This window comes from Heliconius melpomene, chromosome 21, assembly GCF_056956725.1.
Source record: "Heliconius melpomene rosina isolate 202511_hmr_F chromosome 21, ASM5695672v1, whole genome shotgun sequence".
Classification (NCBI taxonomy): Eukaryota; Metazoa; Arthropoda; class Insecta; order Lepidoptera; family Nymphalidae; genus Heliconius; species Heliconius melpomene.
Window position 1 is genome coordinate 8,383,083 of NC_140409.1, and position 18,795 is coordinate 8,401,877.

Consider the following 18,795-nt stretch of genomic DNA (forward strand, 5'->3'; position numbering starts at 1 on the left):
CGCGTTTTGTTACCCCAGAGAAATTAACAAGTTACCAAGAGAGGCAATAAAGTGATGGCTCATAAATGTGTGGTAAAGGTAGCATACTTGCTTAGCGAAAGTGAGCCTAGTAAGCCTTTACACAGCGATGTTACTAAGCCCACACGCGATAATATAGAACAAAGCAAAGAGCATGGAAGTCAAAACCTCAACGTCCAAATTTCACGTTTCTACCATCGGCTGTTGACTGTGCGTGCGTCTTACCTCAGTCAGTGGGGACAAGTCCTTTTATATATATAGATATAAGAAATGTCTCAAAAGTAGGTACTAAGCATCGGCAAGTTATTAGGCTGACCCTGACTCCTACCACGCAGATTATCGAAACTGCGGCCAATGTCGCCCCAGGGGTGCCGCAGCCGAAGCTCTAGCTAGTTAGTATATAGTAATACTAGCGGTCTGGATTGCTATATACTCGTATTTGCTGGCCAACTCATGCCTTGTGTTCATTTAAAAGCCGATAACTTTTTTTAATGATGAAATAAACTTTAGATGTTAAGTTGAGTTAAATTAAAACAAAGCAATTGGTGAAACTTTCAAGTAAAATTCTAAAAATTGCACTACTATCTATCCCATTTTGTCGCACTGTACTCGGTTCAAATTCAGCAATTCCTCGTTTGAGCAAACTTCTAAACGACTATAGTATGGTTACGGATGTATTTTATGATTCGATAAATAAATTTCACAATAATATCTTGAAAAATCTCAAATAAGTTCCATCAACTGCTTAGTGGCTAGCACTTAAACTGCATACAAGTTAATTATTTATTTTAATAAACATTAGATTTAAGTAAAACAATTATGTGATTGCATGCTGTGTTTACCTTTATATAGTTGTATAATTAAGTTCTTTTTTTTGTATTGCATGTGTCAGTATTATAAGTATAATTGTAACAACTGCTGGTGAACCTTTTACAAATAAATAAATAAATAAATAAATAAATAAATAAAAATTAAAAAATCGGTTGAGTACTTTCGAAGAAGCGTGACCATACATACAGACAGATAGACAGACAAACAGACAAGAAATAAAAAAATATATTATCGCTTTCTATTATTCTTTTTAAGTGTCCCTTTATCCATTTCAGTTAAAAATACGAAATGTACAGACAACATATTTTTACTGTTTTATTATATATAGAGAAGAGATAAAGTGCGTTTAAAGTTCAAAGAGTTTATTAGCATAGCAATTTAATATAAGGATTATATTCGCAATTTAATATTAGATATGTTAAAAAATATAAAATATAATATTTTATTTTTTGAATATAACAGTCCTTTGTTGTCCTACATTCCATTTTTTTCATGTTATTTAAATTCGAAGATATAATATTTTTCTTACAAATGTTCCGTACCTTTTAAGAAAAAAAAGGAACTCTTATAAGATAATTATGTTGTCCGTCTGCCTGACTGTCTGTCAAGAGTTTTTATCTTAGGAACCTTTGGAGATATCGAGTTAAAATTATTCATTACTAAGTAAGTAAGTATTTAATTTCAATTCTTTATATATATATCATTGTTTTTTCTTTACATATATATATAATTTTCTTTCAGATGCTTATTAAATATTTTTTTAGAAATTCCTAATCAATACGGACAATGACAATTACTATAGAATATACTAATTGTCATTGTCCGTATCAATACATTTTTAGTGAATTCCATTTTTTTTTAATAAATAGGAGCAGTTCATAGAAGCTACTATACACAATAATTGTACATTATAATTTCTTTTACGCGCTGGTCTTAAAAAATACATTTTATAGTTAAAATTTTAGGAGAACTCCTAAAATTTCATTGTTATTTAATAATATTTAAAAGTAATACTCACAGTATTATGGACGTGATAATTAACTATCTCTTACTTATAATGTAGATACTTGAAAAAACATAGTGTATCAAATCAAAAGAAATAATATGAGAAAATATTATCTCGTAAGTAAGCATCGATGAATAAGTTCGATACATCGATGCTTATCGAGTATTGCAAAGTCTATAGCAAAATGTCATAAGTTATTTTAGATATGTCAAAGAATGGTAAAATTGCAACCTTATCATATTTTCTAATAATTTTATAAATATTAATAATATCAAACAAGTAATAGTTTGTATATATTATAATGTTGTCAATAAAACGTTTAACGACGTTGTCAGCTTCAAAGATCCATTCGAATGCACGATTAAATTTAAGAAATGGTTGCTTTGAAAACAATATTAGTAAACATTGCGATTACAACTTTTTAAATATTTGTCGATCACTTTCCGTGTTACACAGTTTAACCAAAAAATCCAGGAATCCTGTAAGTATTCTTTGAAAGAAAGTATTTTTTTCTATCTAATATTATTGCGTAATGAATTAGTATAAAGTATCGTCGAGATAATTTCCTTAAAGCATATATATTATAAAATATTAATTTTATCAATTTTAAAATAAAATTATAATAATATATAGAAAATGTAAAGAACATTATATATTTATTTACTTTCATAGCAGTTACAACACTTCAATGCTGAATACAAAGCAGTTTCCAATTTATTAGAGAGGTCTCATTTACCAGGTATAAGGTCACTATTATGTAGTAGAAATAGTAAAAATATACACACAAGTTCCCACAATTATAAAGAAGAAAATGACAAAGATAAGGTAAAAAGACATTATTTTCTGTTGTATCCTTTATAATTCATATTATTTTATATACATTTCAGTAAGTGAAACAAGATGTTTTTATATTTATTACCAATTTACTTTTTTTAAAAATTGGTCTTTTTTTCAGGATAAAAAAAAGGATAAGAATGATGAGCCAAATTTACCATCACTCTTTATAAAAGTAGCATTTTGGATGTTGACTACTTTTACTTTAATAATCCTTAGTTCACTCCTAGTTCCTGGGGATAATACACAGAGTGAGGTAATAAAAATATTTCCTTTATTATTATAATGTAAAGCTTATTAATTCATATTAAAGGTGGGGCAGTTGTGGCACAGCAGCACAACATATGAATTAAAATGAGATAGTAGTGTGTTCGATTTCTACTTGTGGCAATGAATTATTTAAATTTCCTGGCTCTGGTAAAATACACTACTACTAAATCCCACCACTGAACTTGCAATGTCTCAAAAATTGAGTTAAAAGTACAGAAAGGAGTGTTTTAATACTTAATTCCTACTCTATGCCTTAGCTTTTTATTTTGTATAACTTAATATTCTCCAGTCTCTATTTATATGTTTTAATTTAATATAAAAAATTATATCTATGTAGCTCATTCGATATGTATCTTGGAATGAATTTGTATACTCAATGTTGTCGAAAGGAGAAGTGGAAAAGATTATTGTACGACCAGACCTAGAAATTGTTACTATTATTTTATATGAAGGAGCCATCATTAAAGGAAAAAAGGTAGGAATCAATGAAATGTATAGTTTATATATAATTATATGTTGTAAAAATCTCAAATCAGAAGATTAGAGATTAAAGGGGTGTTGTGGTTCAGCACCACCATAAAACTGTAAAAGTGGTGGTTGGGAGTTATATTCCCACAAGGGAGAATTAATTATTTTTATTACCTTACTCTGATAACAAGTGACAATAACTTGACCACAAAATATGCTATGTCCCAAAAATTGGCCGTAAATATGGAGTATTTGGCTTCTGGCTATGTGCAGGGTACCTAAAAAAAGTTTTTATCATAATATAGGCATATGATTTGAACAATTGAAATGCTTTTACACTGTGAAGAACTGAAATGAAGTGGAAATAAATATAAGTAATTAAAAAAATATTTTTATTCATCTAAGTTTCTTATGTTAAATAATTAAATATTATAGGCACCACACCGAGTTTACCACATGAATGTGGGTGACATCCATAGATTTGAGGAAAAACTTCGTGAAACTGAACAAAACCTTGGAGTTAAAGAAGGTGATAATGCCATTGTTCTACATTATAAACTATTCTAGTATAAAAATGATACATACTTTTAATATATATATATTTAGCAAAATACATTTTATATAAATTTTGTATATGTTGTTTGTTTGTATTACTTAAAATTTATATACAATTCTAAAATGACTACTTTTTATACTATTTTTCATAATTAGGAGAATATTATACGAACATTTTATAGTATTTATAATGATATATTAGGTATATAATATTATGTCATTTATTTTTATGAAGCAGTCACTGAAATCTTATTCTTATCATTTGTACTATTATTGAATTTACCCATCGTTTGCTACATTTATTAAAGTTTATAAAATAAAATTTTTCAATACTTTAATCAAACTGGAAAGTCAATAAACATACTAGAAAATAATTATCAATTTTTATTTTAATATTATTGTGTGTTATTTTAGGAGTCCGTGTAATATATGACAGGAATGGCAGTGTCGCTGGCAAGATCTTTACAACTCTACTTATAGCTGCAGTTATATTATCTTTCCTGTATTCAACAAAATCTATGAAAATGAATATCAATTTAGGTGGATTTGTAAGTAAACTATTTTATTAATTTATTTTTATTTCTTTTTAGTTATTACTTATTATCTTTTTACTTAGTACTTAGCTAAAAAGTCTTAGACACTTTATTTTTTATGTTTAAAATTACAAAAATATTTAATTCAGAGTGAGTTTGAACCAAAAATGGTAGCATTTACAGTCAGATACTGTCCTACTGCCCCACAATGGCTTTTAAACTGTATTTTTTTAAACTATTTCTTGGGTCTCTAATTACAAGTAATCTCCACATTTCACAAAACAATATCAAATTAAATCAGCTTCACACTGTATCTCGCAAATAGCAGGTTAGGCAGAGGGAACCTAGTGATAAAACACTCAGTTCCCCAGTTACCGCCGAATTCTGGAGGCATTTCATTTTTAATGGCGGAAGACAAAGCTGCGTTTTGCCTCGACGCCAGAGCGAAGAAATGAAAATATAAATTGCAATAAATAATTCGTTTTCTTGAGTGGGGGATCGAACCCACAACTAGTCGATTTTACAGTCACACCTTGTGTCCCGGCGCCACGATTGGCCTCAAACTTATTGAGTAGAAATGTTTTTTATAGGTTGATGAATTCTTAAATATAAAAATGAATGATTATTTAATTATTCTTAAATATCGATGATATTTTCCTATTTATCAGTTTTTCTATTTTATATTACATTGTGATAATAGTATTTGTACTAAAACTTGTTTTACACAACTTGTAATATAATAATAATATTTTAATGTGTAGTTTTTCTTACAAATTTAAATTAGAATGCAATACGTTCTCCTCTTTCTCGTTTTTCGAGGCAATGCTTTGAGTAGTGACTCTTTGTCTATTAGAGTGCAGGAATGAAAAAAAAACAATAACCGGAATGGGGCTCGAATCCATAACTATCATACTAGCATCACAAAGTCTTCGAATACATACTGAAATACTGTAACGTTCATCAATTCAACAACTATTTAACAATTTTTCAGAGTCAATTAAGGCGTGCTAAATTTACACTTGTTGACTCGATGAGTGGTCAAGGGAAAGGGGTTAAATTTGAGGATGTCGCCGGCCTGAAGGAGGCCAAAGTTGAAGTTATGGAGTTTGTGGACTACCTGAAGCGTCCTGAACATTATAAGAGTTTGGGAGCGAAGGTAAAACTAAATTAACAACTCAAATAATTATTTAAATTAATTTATAGACTAGTGACCAGCATTCGGCTTGGTCAGCTTGAACTAGACAATTATTTGTTTATATAGACAAACAGACAAAAACACAAATAAAAAAAAACATGATTTGGGGTTTTATTATATTGATTTTTATAGCTTCACGCTTTATATCCAGCACATAGTATGCATAATATGCATAATATGCATTAGGTGTCGAATGGCGAAAATGAAGGCAGCGCCTTATTACCGGGGCGAGGAGATGAAGATATTAAATGTTTCATCCCTCCAAGAAGGAATTGAACCCACATCCGTCACGTTTAGAGGCACATCCTAGTAACAACGCGCCACCTAGGCAGAGGGAACGTGAGAACACTCCCAGGTACCCTCTGCCTACCCTGATATGTGGGAGATACATTGTGAAGCTAAAAAAAATATCTTAAACCTGAATTTCATTTTACAGGTACCGAAAGGAGCTTTACTGTTAGGTCCGCCTGGTTGTGGCAAAACCTTGTTAGCCAAAGCGGTGGCCACTGAGGCCAATGTACCATTTCTGTCTATGAATGGTTCGGAGTTCATTGAAATGATTGGGGGATTAGGTGCTGCTAGAGTAAGGTATGATTTTTAGTCAAAGTCAAAGTCAAAATATCTTTATTCCATAAAAATGCTTAACATTCACTTGGACATGTCATAAAAGATAAAAAAAAAAATGGAAAACAAAATAACCAAAACAAATGTGCAATTTTGACTTGAAAAAAGCCCGTTCAAATGGTTGAGCTCATGAGAAGATACAGGCAAAGGCATTTAAATTCATTAGTTATTTTATACTTTTTTATAATATGTTTATACTTTTTATTTTTATTTTTAATAAATTATCATCAACATTCGGTATTGTTATAATATACACATTTGTAAAAGTCTAAATATTTAATGTATTAGGAATTTATTGAAAGAGGTCTTTGTATGACCACTAAGCAATATAATACAATAATGAATGTTTAATGATATTTTGGAATTTCTCTGTTTTGTAATATTTGATTATAAATAACATGGTTGTGGGATTCATATTAATAACCTCGACTATTGATGTCGTTGTCGCTCTATTGTAACGGTGAGTTGGATCCCCACGCGTGAGTCTTCTATTCTGCTATTCTGCTATATGCGGGTTACAATTTAAAGTTAAAAATAATACTTAGTTTTAATACTTAGTTACTTTATCTCTAGCGGGGTAGTCAGAGAGAACGGAGCGCCAAATGCTGCAGTGTCTACATACTTCTTTATTTAAAAATAATAAAAACTGTCTGCAGGGATCTGTTTAAGGAGGCGAGCACGCGCGCCCCGTGCATCATCTACATAGACGAGATGGACGCGATAGGGCGCGCGCGGTCGGCAGCGGCGCGCGGTCCTGGAGGTGGTGAGAGCGAGCAGACCCTCAACCAGCTGCTGGTCGAGATGGATGGCATGCGGAGCCGTGAGGGTGTCGTCGTGCTGGCCTCCACCAACAGGGCTGACGTGCTCGACAAGGTACATCTCGCTGGTTCCGCTCAATCACGTATTACGTTGCACGAAGTAAATCATTATCACATCATTATTGCTTGCTTATAAAATTAAAACGATAGTCCCGAAATTATGTTTGTATATTACATTTTGAAATGTAATGTTACAGCATTTAGAACTCCTCTGCTATCGCGCCCTCCATCTCCACCCACTTAACATGGGTGTAATTTATAAATGGCCCCTCACTAGTGAACTCGGTCAATACTCTTTATGAATAAGCTTAATGTATTTTTTACTTATTTAAAGTGTAATTCCACACTTAGGAAAGAAAAATACTTTTTTGGAAAACATATAAATGTCGTTACGTTACAATTTTTATGTTTTCCAAAAAAGTATAAGACTGATGTACTAGATAAGACACATTACTAGGGAAATTACACTTGGTTTTGTATTATGCACGATTAATATTGATGTATCAGCTTTGCATTTTGTGAGTATTCATATATAGTGTAGGTGCATCCCTTGCTTGGCCTAGATCAGTGGCTTTATAAAAGGTTGTAATGCTGTGTTTTTATTGGGCACTAAGGATCTTATCCATGTTCTTTTATTCTGACGTTTTTCTCTGAAGTTATATTTAAAAATACAAATATCATCGTTTTAACAGTAGGTTTAAATTTTTCGTTTTTAAAGTTTAAATGTAAAATCGACTGCTTGTGGGCTCGATCCTCACTCGAGGAAATGAAAATAAATATTTTAATTAAATTAATTATTTATTTAAATTTTTATTTTCATTTCTTCGCTCTGTTGTCGAGGGTAAGCGCGGCGTTGAATTCCACCCCTCAACACGCAATGCTAGAAATCAGCGGAAAATGGGGAATACAGTGTTTTAACACTAGGTTCCCTCTGTGTGCGGGATACAGCGTGAAGCTGATTTTAAATTTTAAAAGTGTAACAAATTTGTTTCATTAATATTTTTTTATCCTTATTTATCCAAAACAGGCACTATTACGACCTGGTAGATTCGACAGGCACATTCTAATAGATCTTCCTACGCTACAAGAACGCGAAGAAATATTCGAAAGGCATCTCAAAAATATCGTGCTGGAGAAGCTACCCAAATATTATGTGAAACGGTGAATATCCTTTATATACCTCCAATATTTAAAGAACTTTTACCACTTTAACTCGAGGTTGTATTTTTTTTTTTCAACAATAACCGTAACTGGTCATCGTACTAATTTATTCTAATGTAATTTTTATCAATGTTATTGGCCCGATACGACCTTATTTGCACTTTAAATATGAAAAAAATAATAATGCCATGTATTTTTTAGTTTGGCCTACCTAACGCCGGGGTTCAGCGGCGCGGATATAGCGAACGTGTGCAACGAGGCGGCGTTGCATGCCGCGCGATACAAACAGACTATAGTGAAAGCAGCTGACCTCGAGTACGCCGTTGAGAGAGTTGTCGGTAAGAAAATAACGATTTATTTGCTTATTTTATAGTTTCTTCTATCCCATAGGTAGGTAGATTAACCCAGTACATATTAGTATACCACGTTCCCCAGTTCGCTCAATTTTCGAGATATTGCTTGTTGTGTGGCAAATCGTAACCGTAAGGCTTTAGGCTTTATTGTGTTATGAGAGTGGAAATAAAAATAATATATTCTCTCGGTGGCGATCGACCCCACAACGGTCACGCTTACAGCCAGACTGTGCCGTTGCGCTACGGTGGTCTATGGAAAATAAATATTAGATACTGTTTTGGTTCACAACCAAAAAAAAAATTGTACGGGACACTGCTTCATTTATCTGAACAAACTCATAAATGCATTTTTGTATGCAACTCCCATCTTCCACACCGATAAGGCCCAAATCTTTAAATCATTTTAATAAATATATATTAAATTGATATACTATTTAGTTGTACACATGAATTAACAGGTGGTACAGAAAAACGTAGTCACGCGATGTCGCCAGCGGAAAAAAAGATAGTCGCATACCACGAGTCCGGCCATGCCTTGGTCGGATGGCTGTTAGAGCATACGGACGCACTCCTCAAAGTGACTATAGTGCCTAGGACTAATAAAGCACTGGGTTTCGCACAATATACCACGTCTGATCAAAAGCTGTATTCGAAGGAACAGGTAAGTTCATAAGATTTGTGTTTTCGATATTATTTCAGTTTTTTTAGCTTCACAGTATAGCAAGATTGGCGGAGGGAAACTGGGGATGTCGTGCTAAAACACTCCGTTGCTAATTAAGACACATTCGTTCCCCACTTTCTACTGAATTCTCGAGGCATTACGTGTTGAGTAACGGAACGCTTTTGTTCCGTTACCAGAGTGAAGAAATGAAAATATTAAATATTTCATTCGCCCGAGTGGGCATCCAACCCCCAACCGTCGCATTTACAGTCATATGGTTGTGCCCCTGCGCCACGACGGACGGACCGTCCGTCCAACTTAAGTTCGAGCTTGCTGCCCGCTTTCTCTAAGCAGATATTAGAATACCTCAATATATTTCACTCAGAATCAGAGAGTGAGAGTGACAATCAGGCCCACAACATTTTCTTATTTTTTTTAATTTACACATTCATTAACTATATATTTTCGAATTGTATCAGTTGTTCGACCGCATGTGTATGGCGCTGGGCGGTCGGGCGGCGGAGGCGGTCACTTTTAACTCCATTACCAGTGGTGCTCAAAATGACTTGGAAAAGGTCACCAAAATTGCCTATGCACAGGTTATACAAAAGCTTATTACAAATAGATTTAAGAAATTCTCGTTTATTAATTATTTTTATGTTGTAATTTATCAAAACAAAGTATGACAATTTGTTAATTTTTATTAGCTTCATGCTGTATCTCACATATAGTAAGTAGGGAGTAGGTAGGGAGAACCTAGTGTTATAGACACTGTTCCTCACTATTCCCCCAATTTTAGAGACATTTTGTGTTGACTGGCGGAGCTCAACGCGCTTTGTGTTGTCACCAAAGCGGGGAAATGAAAATAATTCATTCCCACGATTGGGGTTCGAACACGAACACAACACGACCGCCACTGACCTCGTTTACAGTCGAAGGTAGTAGTTTATTTAATATAAACATATATTTACTGCAACAGTACTTTAATTCACGTTCATATTACCAAAATAAAATATAAAGTTATTATTATATACAATATTTTATTTATTTTTTATATAATGATTATTATTATTATCTTTATAATTAAACAGGTACGTATATACGGCATGTCGCCGACAGTGGGTCTAGTATCATTTCCGGACATCAAAGACAGAGAGAAAAGTCCTTTCAGTAAAGCTTTAAAGAATTTAATAGATATGGAAGCCAAGAAATTGATAGCGAAGGCATATTATCGTACTGAGGAACTTTTGAGACAAAACCAGGATAAACTTAAGACTGTAAGCACGGCTTTTTTATTTTTATCTCGGCTTCACACTGTATCTCGCATTGACAGATTTCGAGACTGTCTTGTTTGTAAGGAAATCAAAATATGAAAAGCAAAAAGACAAAAAAAAATGAATATCATTGTTTTGGGTTCTATTGCATTAATAAATATCCCCAATAATAGATTTTTTCATATATATTTCGAATATCACAGTAAACAAAGGGAAGGGAAGTGTAAACACAATCCGTTATCCACCCACCGCCCACTATAAAAAAAGGTTTTTTTATTAAAAATATATAACACAAAAATAATTTGATAATTAATGAAATAATGCCAAGAATAAATATAAAAAAAATATTATTATATTCCAGCTAGCCGAGGAATTACTCAAAAAGGAAACATTAAACTATAAAGATGTCGAAGCTATATTAGGGCCACCGCCATATCCTGGTAAAAAGTTTATAGATCCCGTGGAGTTCGAGACGGATTTGAGGTCTATGGAGAATGCCGCGACTCCTGAAGATTCTGGAACTGCTGGTGCCCCTTCGGCAAAGCCCGAACCTGGCTTTTAAGTGTAATATAGTACATACAGATACGTATATGAAAATATAATATAGAAATATAGAATCAGTTGTTATGCTTTGTTTTATTTTTATACCTTTAAATATAATCTTTGAGTAGCCCAATTTTCGAGATATTGTGTGTGGAGCGACGCGCTTTGCATGCTAGAGCGAAGAAATGACAATAATCCATTTCCGTGACTGGGAATCGAACTCACAGCCGTCGCGTTTACAATCATACGCTGCACTACTGCGTCATGTCTTTTTATACTTATTATATTACTGTTATGATATTATTTGTATTTTTAATGATATATAATGGTTTGTATTTAAGTGGCAAAAAAATATTTGAGCATTGCGAATGAATTGTTGTTATAATTTGTATTTGACACATAGTTGGTGATAAGTTTTATAAAATTTGGACATGTTTTTTTACACAACAAGATACTTCTTAGTTTTTGAATAATTATTTCTTCGCTCTGTTGTCGAGGCAAAGCCCAGAGTTAGTTCCGCCACTTAACAAGCAATATCTCCAGAATTCGGCGGAAACTGGTGTCATAACACTAGGCTCTCTCTGTTCTCTCTGTCGACACTGGTATGTGCGGGATACAGCGTGAAGAATATAGGAAGAGATTTATACTTAGATGCAAAATATGCTTTTAACTTTTTGATTTTAGCGAATTTAAACATTTTTGCTTTTAAGTTTGCATATTCTGCTTGCGATGAATTTTTTCTAATACACATTTATTTTATAAAATTTTTTTAGTTTACTATTGGTATTTGTTGGTTTTCACAGAATTTCTAAATTTCGATACCTTAATTCGCAAACTAGCTAAAAATGCCTTATGCTATTTTTGCATGGGGAGAGCATATCAAGGACGTTAAGAGAAATTAGCAATAAGAAAACAAAAATATTCATTTATACAAACTAGTTACCTTTGGTTAGTTATTAAATTATAGGGTGTATATTTAATAACTAAATAGGGGGGGTAGGGGCAGTGTGGGGTACCGAATTTTGGACATTAGTGGATTGGATTTCCTCATTTCCGTTGCAGACAGTGATATTCCCGAGGTATACCTACATAGATAACAAATTAACCAGTGCTCTGAAGATTTTAAATAAGTATTATTCATCTACATAGTGTGTCCTCGTCTACGTTTTCAATGTGAAAGTGAGTTTGTTAAGTACTTGTCTTACTTTTTTTGAGCTTTTATTTAACCGCTCATTTTTTTTATTTGAACACTTCTTTGTCCTTTTAGCTTGTTAGTTCTTTTAAGTCCGTTTTTGTAGAGGGACTAAAGTTAAAACTACTCCATTGTGCCCCATGTAGACGTCCTCATCCCCCCCATATCTCATATTGAATAAAGTACTTACCTAATAAACAATCAACTGGCTGTCAGCAAAGTCGGTTTACGGACGATAACTTTACGTGATAACGTCATAAGAAAACATTGATGAAAAATTGCATACTTTAATATATTGAATTGAATTATTATCCCTGAGTAATAATTCAATTCAATACATTATTTTGTATAATACAAAGAATTTTAATTGGTTTTTCGAAAAAAATAAATTTATTTACACTAACTAGTTAATTCAAATATAAATTGTAATATATTTTTTATCTCTGCTCTGGCGGGGGATACAAAAGTCATGCTCCCTCGTGCGTGCAACCGGCGTTCATCGATTTATAAGACGTTATCACGTCAAAAGAAAATTTATGAATAGCCAGTGATGTTATTGAAAAAATATAAATTTATAATGTCGTACAAAGTATATACAAAAAAAAATTGCGGTAATGAAAATACTTTTCAATTTTACATGTGTTTTTATAGTCACACGAATTAGATGAATAGATGGCGAAAAATTTACTGTTGTATAAAGCAAGTAGTGTACTCGTTGGTAGACTAAAAACATGCTTTACTATGATGGTTACTTGTAAACGGGGCCCCCTTTGTACCTTGCCTCCACGTTGTCTCCCCTTACCCTATTTATTTCACATTTTTTTACTTTTTCATACCGGAGGAATCATAAATAAAACAGAAATTATATAAGGGAAACAATTTTATTCACAATCAAGAGGACAAGACACGGAGTAAACACCGATTGTCGAAAAATGTTATATAAGTGGGTATATCAAGAAGGTACATATTAACGTTACATTAAAAACTATACAAACGTGTACAATAGATAAAGGGATATTGAGGGGCTACTTGAATAGTACGTATCAAACAAATAGCAGTCTTCGAATGTAAAACATTACAAGTCCACCCTTATACATCATCCTCTATATATTATAATTCTGTTACAAAAATTTAAATTCGACAGAATGTCAGTATGAGTATTAGTCAGTCCTCCATATGAACTTGAGGACTTACATAATACTAAAGTTGTATAAAATAAATTAAAGATATAAATATTAACCAAAATTTAAAGATAATAATTGTAAAAAGAAATGAAACAAAAAATAAGAAAAAAAATACATTTATTTTATAAATAAACGTAAGTACGACTTGATATCAAGTGCTTACAATAAACTTCCCCAAAGCGTCATTTATCGCGATTTGTCCACAACTTGATATTTCACACACAGACACACTTAAATATAATACTGCACACCATTTTTTAAAGCCTGGTCTGTACAGCAGTTCATCTAGTTTTTTTTGTTGTACAAAAAAAAATACATATTGCTGGTCACTTTTATAAGTAAAAACACAAGAGAAGCCTAAGTAGATAAAGTAGTTTTTGTATAAACTTGATGAACTGACGTGAGTACCGGCTCTTACTTATAAAGAACTGAATATAAAGCACGTTCCATTGAGCGATTTTAATATTTAAACTAAAATATATTGCCACTAAGCGATTTTTGTTTTTTTAATATCGATTAGAAGTATTTCTTTTTATAAATATGGGAAACATAATACACATTGAATTAAATTATATATTGTACAGATAATTACTGGTTTACTGGATATATAACATGCCTTAGTGTACAAGCAAGCATGAAATATCCATTTCAATATGATTTATCTATAGCACGGAGCGAATTCTTAATTTGACAAGCATACGACGTCTCTACATATGTAGGTACCTATACGTTGGTAAAAAATATGTTATCGTACTTTATATAGTCGCGTCGAATAAGATCCATCTTTTCCCACTTTTTAATTTTGTACAATATTAATACTCGGTTAAGAGTTTAAGATTTTCGTTACCATGGTAATTTTTTTGAGACATTAATTATTTTCATCAAATTAAGTTAAGAATTTAAAAATTCAAACTCTTTATTACTTTTGATAAATCAAAATTAATAAATATATTAATTTTAATTTATTGAACTTACTGTCGTACACTTTCAAAAAATATATTTTTAATGTTATCAAGTAATAGTTTTAATGTAAAAAAATATGGCAACTGTTGTGTTGTTATACGCATTTATGAAGCAACACTTATACAAGTGCAGATTGCAGATCGCTAAATGGAACGCACGGGTAGACTAATACAATATATTTATTTAATTTAGTATCTACGCTTTCAAGCTTACTATCATGAGATAAAACCTTAAAATAAAATAAAAAAAACATTAATTGCCTCTCAAACATTAATTGTGCTACGCTAAAGGAACACAAAAGTCTTATTAAAATTATTATGTCCATTAAAAGATATGGATGCTGATGGCTTCAGTGAAATGAGAATTACTTCTCACGGCGATTCATATAAAATAATAAAATATTTATAAAAAATCATTGGAAAACGATGTGAAGAATAGGACAGCTTTGTATTGTTTATTTTAAAAGAAAAAATAAATACATAATATATACCTTATAAATGTCATGGAATAACAGTGTCATAGTTCGATTGTCCTAGTAAGTAGAATGATCATATATCGTTAGGGTAAGAAATTAATTGTTTTCGTTTTGGTACTTTTCGTACAATCGATCTACAAATATAAACATTATAACAAGTTATATTTTATGGCTTATTTGCATCTTTAGATAATAATAGGAGGAGCGGGTTTGTCCACTAATGCCTGAATCTTCAGTTTATTGTAACATTTGTTCACTATATCCATACACATATATATTTAAAAAATATTATACAATTATTAATGCTATTTAAATTCCGTACAAATTATAATTAGAAATGAACAGTAAAGGTGAAGGTAGAAGCTATATGTCATACAGGTAATTTTCACAAGGGTTGAAAGCTAGCCAAGGTAGAAATAACATTGTATGTTAGATGATAAAAAGATAAAATACAATAAAACAGTAATAACGATAGTAAATACATTTAAAGAATATTATTTTTTACCGACATGGGATTGTTTTATTGGACTCGATTTTAGAACAAGAAAAGTAGCTGCAGAAACTTAAGGAGCTTCAGTACGTTACAAGTAAGAATTTAATATTTTTTTAAGTTAAGTAGGTACAATTTGCAACGGCACGATCTACGACAACATTCATTCGTAATTGCTATCGGATTTTATACTGGGGTCATAAAGGACACGAGTCATCCATAAAAAACATCAATGTTTCACTACACTCATTTTATATGTAAGTATATAGACAACATCGATTAGTACCTGATTCACAAATATTTATAACATACTTAGGATACATTTTGTATTTTGACATTTTGAACGTATTGTAGGTGCTAGGTATACTCAGTATTATATGTTTTATAGAAAATTGAAATAAAGTCAAATTTATATAAATGTTTCATAATTCTTGTTAGATATTATTAAGAAGAAGAAGTGAAACGGAAATTTATTTCATAAAATGGACGAAACTTAAAACTAAAATAATAATATTAAATTTAGATCACTTATAATACACAAATAAATTATGCGTAGAACATTGAGCATTTTCTGTCTCTAGAGACTAAGTTAAATATTATTTACAGGATAAAAAAGTCACTTACGAATTTTCCTCTCGGTAACAAGCTGGCTGTCGGGCGGGTTGACGTCCAGCGTGTATTGGAAGTAGCCCGTCGTACATTGTATATTAATGTATATATATATAATAATTACAAAATAATCTATCAACAATTAATAGAATTAAGTGACTCATTTGTGCTCCGTTTAAAACAAGGCAGTATAAGAAAATATACAATGATTTTTATAATAAGCTTACTTTACTAATATATAGTGACGTAGCGGTTGATTAGGACTTGAGCCGTTTAAGATTTAGGCTGTAAATGAAGCGCAACGATATATGTGGGGAGAAATGGTTAAATACATAAAATATATGAAGTTTTTACAAAGTATTTCATTATGTTTAACAACATTTAAAAGACATTTCGTATGTCCTACAGTAAATATCTATTGCAACACACAAAAAAACTAACTTTTTTTCTATATATTATTTACGCTCTAATTATTTTATAACAGACGATGGTGGACATTATTTTTTTTTGGCTTTGTATATAAAATTTTATAATAAATAACTTAATTACATATAGTTAATTAATCTTTTCAAATATTTCCACTGAGCAAGGCAGACAGTCCATTCTCTCTCCCCAATTATCTTCCAAACCGATGCGTCAGATTTCAGACTTACTTTTAGTCGATTCAATCTCCATGGAGAAAAAAAATTTTTTTTTAGAAAACATCTAAAAATTTTAACGTAGCGTAATTTGAACCCACGCTTCTTGGAAACCGTCCAAGCAACTCGGATTCAAAGTCCGTTACGTTCAAATTTTTATACGTTTTCTAATAAGTATTTTTGTATCTATAACACTTAAAAAAAATTATAAATTTATTTTACTCTAAATCAAGCTCGATCCTTCTCATAAGTATCCTTTCTAACAAATGCTCTACTCAGAGGAAATTTACCTCTAAATATATAATATGATCGATTTACTGCTAAATTATAAAATTACTCGTGACTTTGTGTCTAATACTTTTAATATAATATAATTATTACATAATGACAATACAAATATTTCATTAACGATTGATACAGGTTAGCTCACTGATACTGAGCTTGACCTTATAAGTATACAACGGGAACATTTGGTTAAAATATGACCCCAGTCAAACAGAAACAGTTTTTTTTTTGTATTTTGTAATATATCCACAGTAGGTACTTACAGAAGACAATATTTTAAAGCCAAATAATATAATGACTGGATGTGTTAATAGATATGTTTAAGCTACAAGTATAAAGACATTTCAATTTAGATATTTAAGTGGGTAATACTGAAAAAGATTTTAACGTTCCGAAATCGCCGTGGCGCGACTCAATAATAGTCAGTTTACACGCTTGGCAATCCTCGGAAAGCGTCCACTAACACAAGCATGTGAACGGGATAGTTACGTTAAGATTGGTTAGGGAGAGCTTGTCGTCGATCCAAACCAGTGCCAAAGGGAATTTGCGGCAAGTGCTTGCGACGACACGTTGACGCATGTTCAGTCTCTCTCATGAGTTCTAGCCGAGCGGACCTGTTTTGCTGTACAATATTATAATAATTTACAACCAAATAAATAGTAGAAAGTTGCACTACATACTGGCTAATATTAATAGAAGCCATGTAATAAAACACAATAATTTATACGGATAGTAAATGAACTAAAATATACAAAACCTTATTCTTATTATATTATTTCCTTGTCAATTCACAATAAATAAAGATTTAAAGCCATTATGTATGCATGAAAAGGTATGAAACCAGAATATGTCTTTCGTTATAAAGAGCTTTTCAGCTAAATTATTTCTAATTTAGACATCTACGTCTGCCATGCTTGCCTGTAGGAAACATTCTGAACTGACGCACTCGGAAGCGTGTAAATGGCATTCAAGCGTTTGGAGCTGTAAAGATTGTTGCTTGTGGACGCTTGCTGCAGCTTGTCAAGCATGTAAGCGTAACATAAGATCTTACGAAGAAGGACTTACAACTATGACTATAATTTTATCAAACAAGTTACTTACAAGTTATTGATTAATTATGAGACTCTACTCCATTAACAAAAAAAATACATTCGAATTGATAACCTCCTTTTCTTACAGAAGTCGGTTAAAAATATTTGTATAGTGATTTTTCATGTATATATTTTTTAAGATTTAGCAAATAAAGTGCAAGCATACACACCTATACGTGAAAATAATTCCTTAAAAGATTAACAAAACTAACTTATAAGTTTTAAATAATTTGTACTTTAACGTTAAAAGAACGATGTTATAACAAAGGTATTGTCGTTGTTGGGAGACCCGCTCTGTAACCAAGGACGGCAGCACTAGCGCATATTAATTGGAACGTTAACAATAACTATTTATTTAAGTAAATATATCATTAATATGTTGCAAAGACGAATAAATGTTAAACATTTTAGGAAAATGTTATGTTTTTATGTGGGTCAGAGATAATTCATCACATTCATTCATGCATGCTTAATCTAGGCTAAGGCTAGATATTAAGCGGGTATTGCTGCTTAGTTGATTTCCGAATCCATTTTGTTAATAAGACGAAATACCTGAAAGAAAGTTTTAAATTACTACGATTTGTTTTCCTGTCATAATGCCAAGGTAAATCTAAATGCCAAACATTTTATAAAAATTGTGTCACATGCCCCAATAAAGAAATTAGCAACGTCATTCGAAAAAAAAACATATATTCAAACATGCCTTATAAACTTAATGTTTGAA

At 31.6% G+C, this 18,795-nt stretch overlaps 2 protein-coding genes across 5 annotated transcripts in view; one reads left to right on the forward strand and one right to left on the reverse strand.

The window, feature by feature from the left end:
• Window positions 1–2,040: 2,040 nt before the first annotated feature.
• Spg7 (SPG7 matrix AAA peptidase subunit, paraplegin) lies at window positions 2,041–11,228 on the forward strand. 2 transcript variants are annotated; one of them, XM_085205914.1, is made up of 15 exons: window positions 2,041–2,336; window positions 2,531–2,680; window positions 2,811–2,945; window positions 3,297–3,434; window positions 3,863–3,956; window positions 4,397–4,530; window positions 5,507–5,671; window positions 6,147–6,298; window positions 6,991–7,207; window positions 8,180–8,313; window positions 8,515–8,651; window positions 9,125–9,327; window positions 9,807–9,926; window positions 10,419–10,604; window positions 10,963–11,228. In XM_085205914.1, exons 1-15 carry the CDS (start codon window positions 2,157–2,159, stop codon window positions 11,161–11,163), a joined length of 2,346 nt encoding a protein of 781 aa, XP_085062040.1. In that variant the 5' UTR covers window positions 2,041–2,156; the 3' UTR covers window positions 11,164–11,228. The 2 variants fall into 2 exon arrangements, with proteins under 2 accessions (XP_085062040.1, XP_085062039.1); XM_085205913.1 differs by having other exon boundaries at window positions 2,042–2,336; window positions 2,528–2,680.
• Window positions 11,229–13,620: 2,392 nt separating this feature from the next.
• Window positions 13,621–18,795, reverse strand: part of LOC146527134 (uncharacterized) — a 49,435-nt gene continuing 44,260 nt past the window's right edge. For 2 of the 3 annotated variants that reach the window (XM_085205938.1, XM_085205940.1), the window contains exon 11: window positions 13,621–18,623. In XM_085205938.1, coding sequence (XP_085062064.1) covers window positions 18,582–18,623 — 42 coding nt within the window. In that variant the 3' untranslated portion in view covers window positions 13,621–18,581. The remainder of the gene's footprint in view (window positions 18,624–18,795) is intronic. The other variant, XM_085205937.1, reaches the window with a different exon arrangement.

What these genes read in the sequence shown, in the direction of transcription:
- Spg7 (XM_085205913.1), top strand. Translation starts at nt 2,157, where the DNA reads ATGTTGTCAATAAAACGTTTAACGACGTTGTCAGCTTCAAAGATCCAT. An exon ending in CCATCATTAAAGGAAAAAAG is followed by an intron (nt 3,435 to 3,862) that starts GTAGGAATCAAT and finishes TAAATATTATAG; the next exon opens with GCACCACACCGAGTTTACCA. An exon ending in TTAGGTGCTGCTAGAGTAAG is followed by an intron (nt 6,299 to 6,990) that starts GTATGATTTTTA and finishes AACTGTCTGCAG; the next exon opens with GGATCTGTTTAAGGAGGCGA.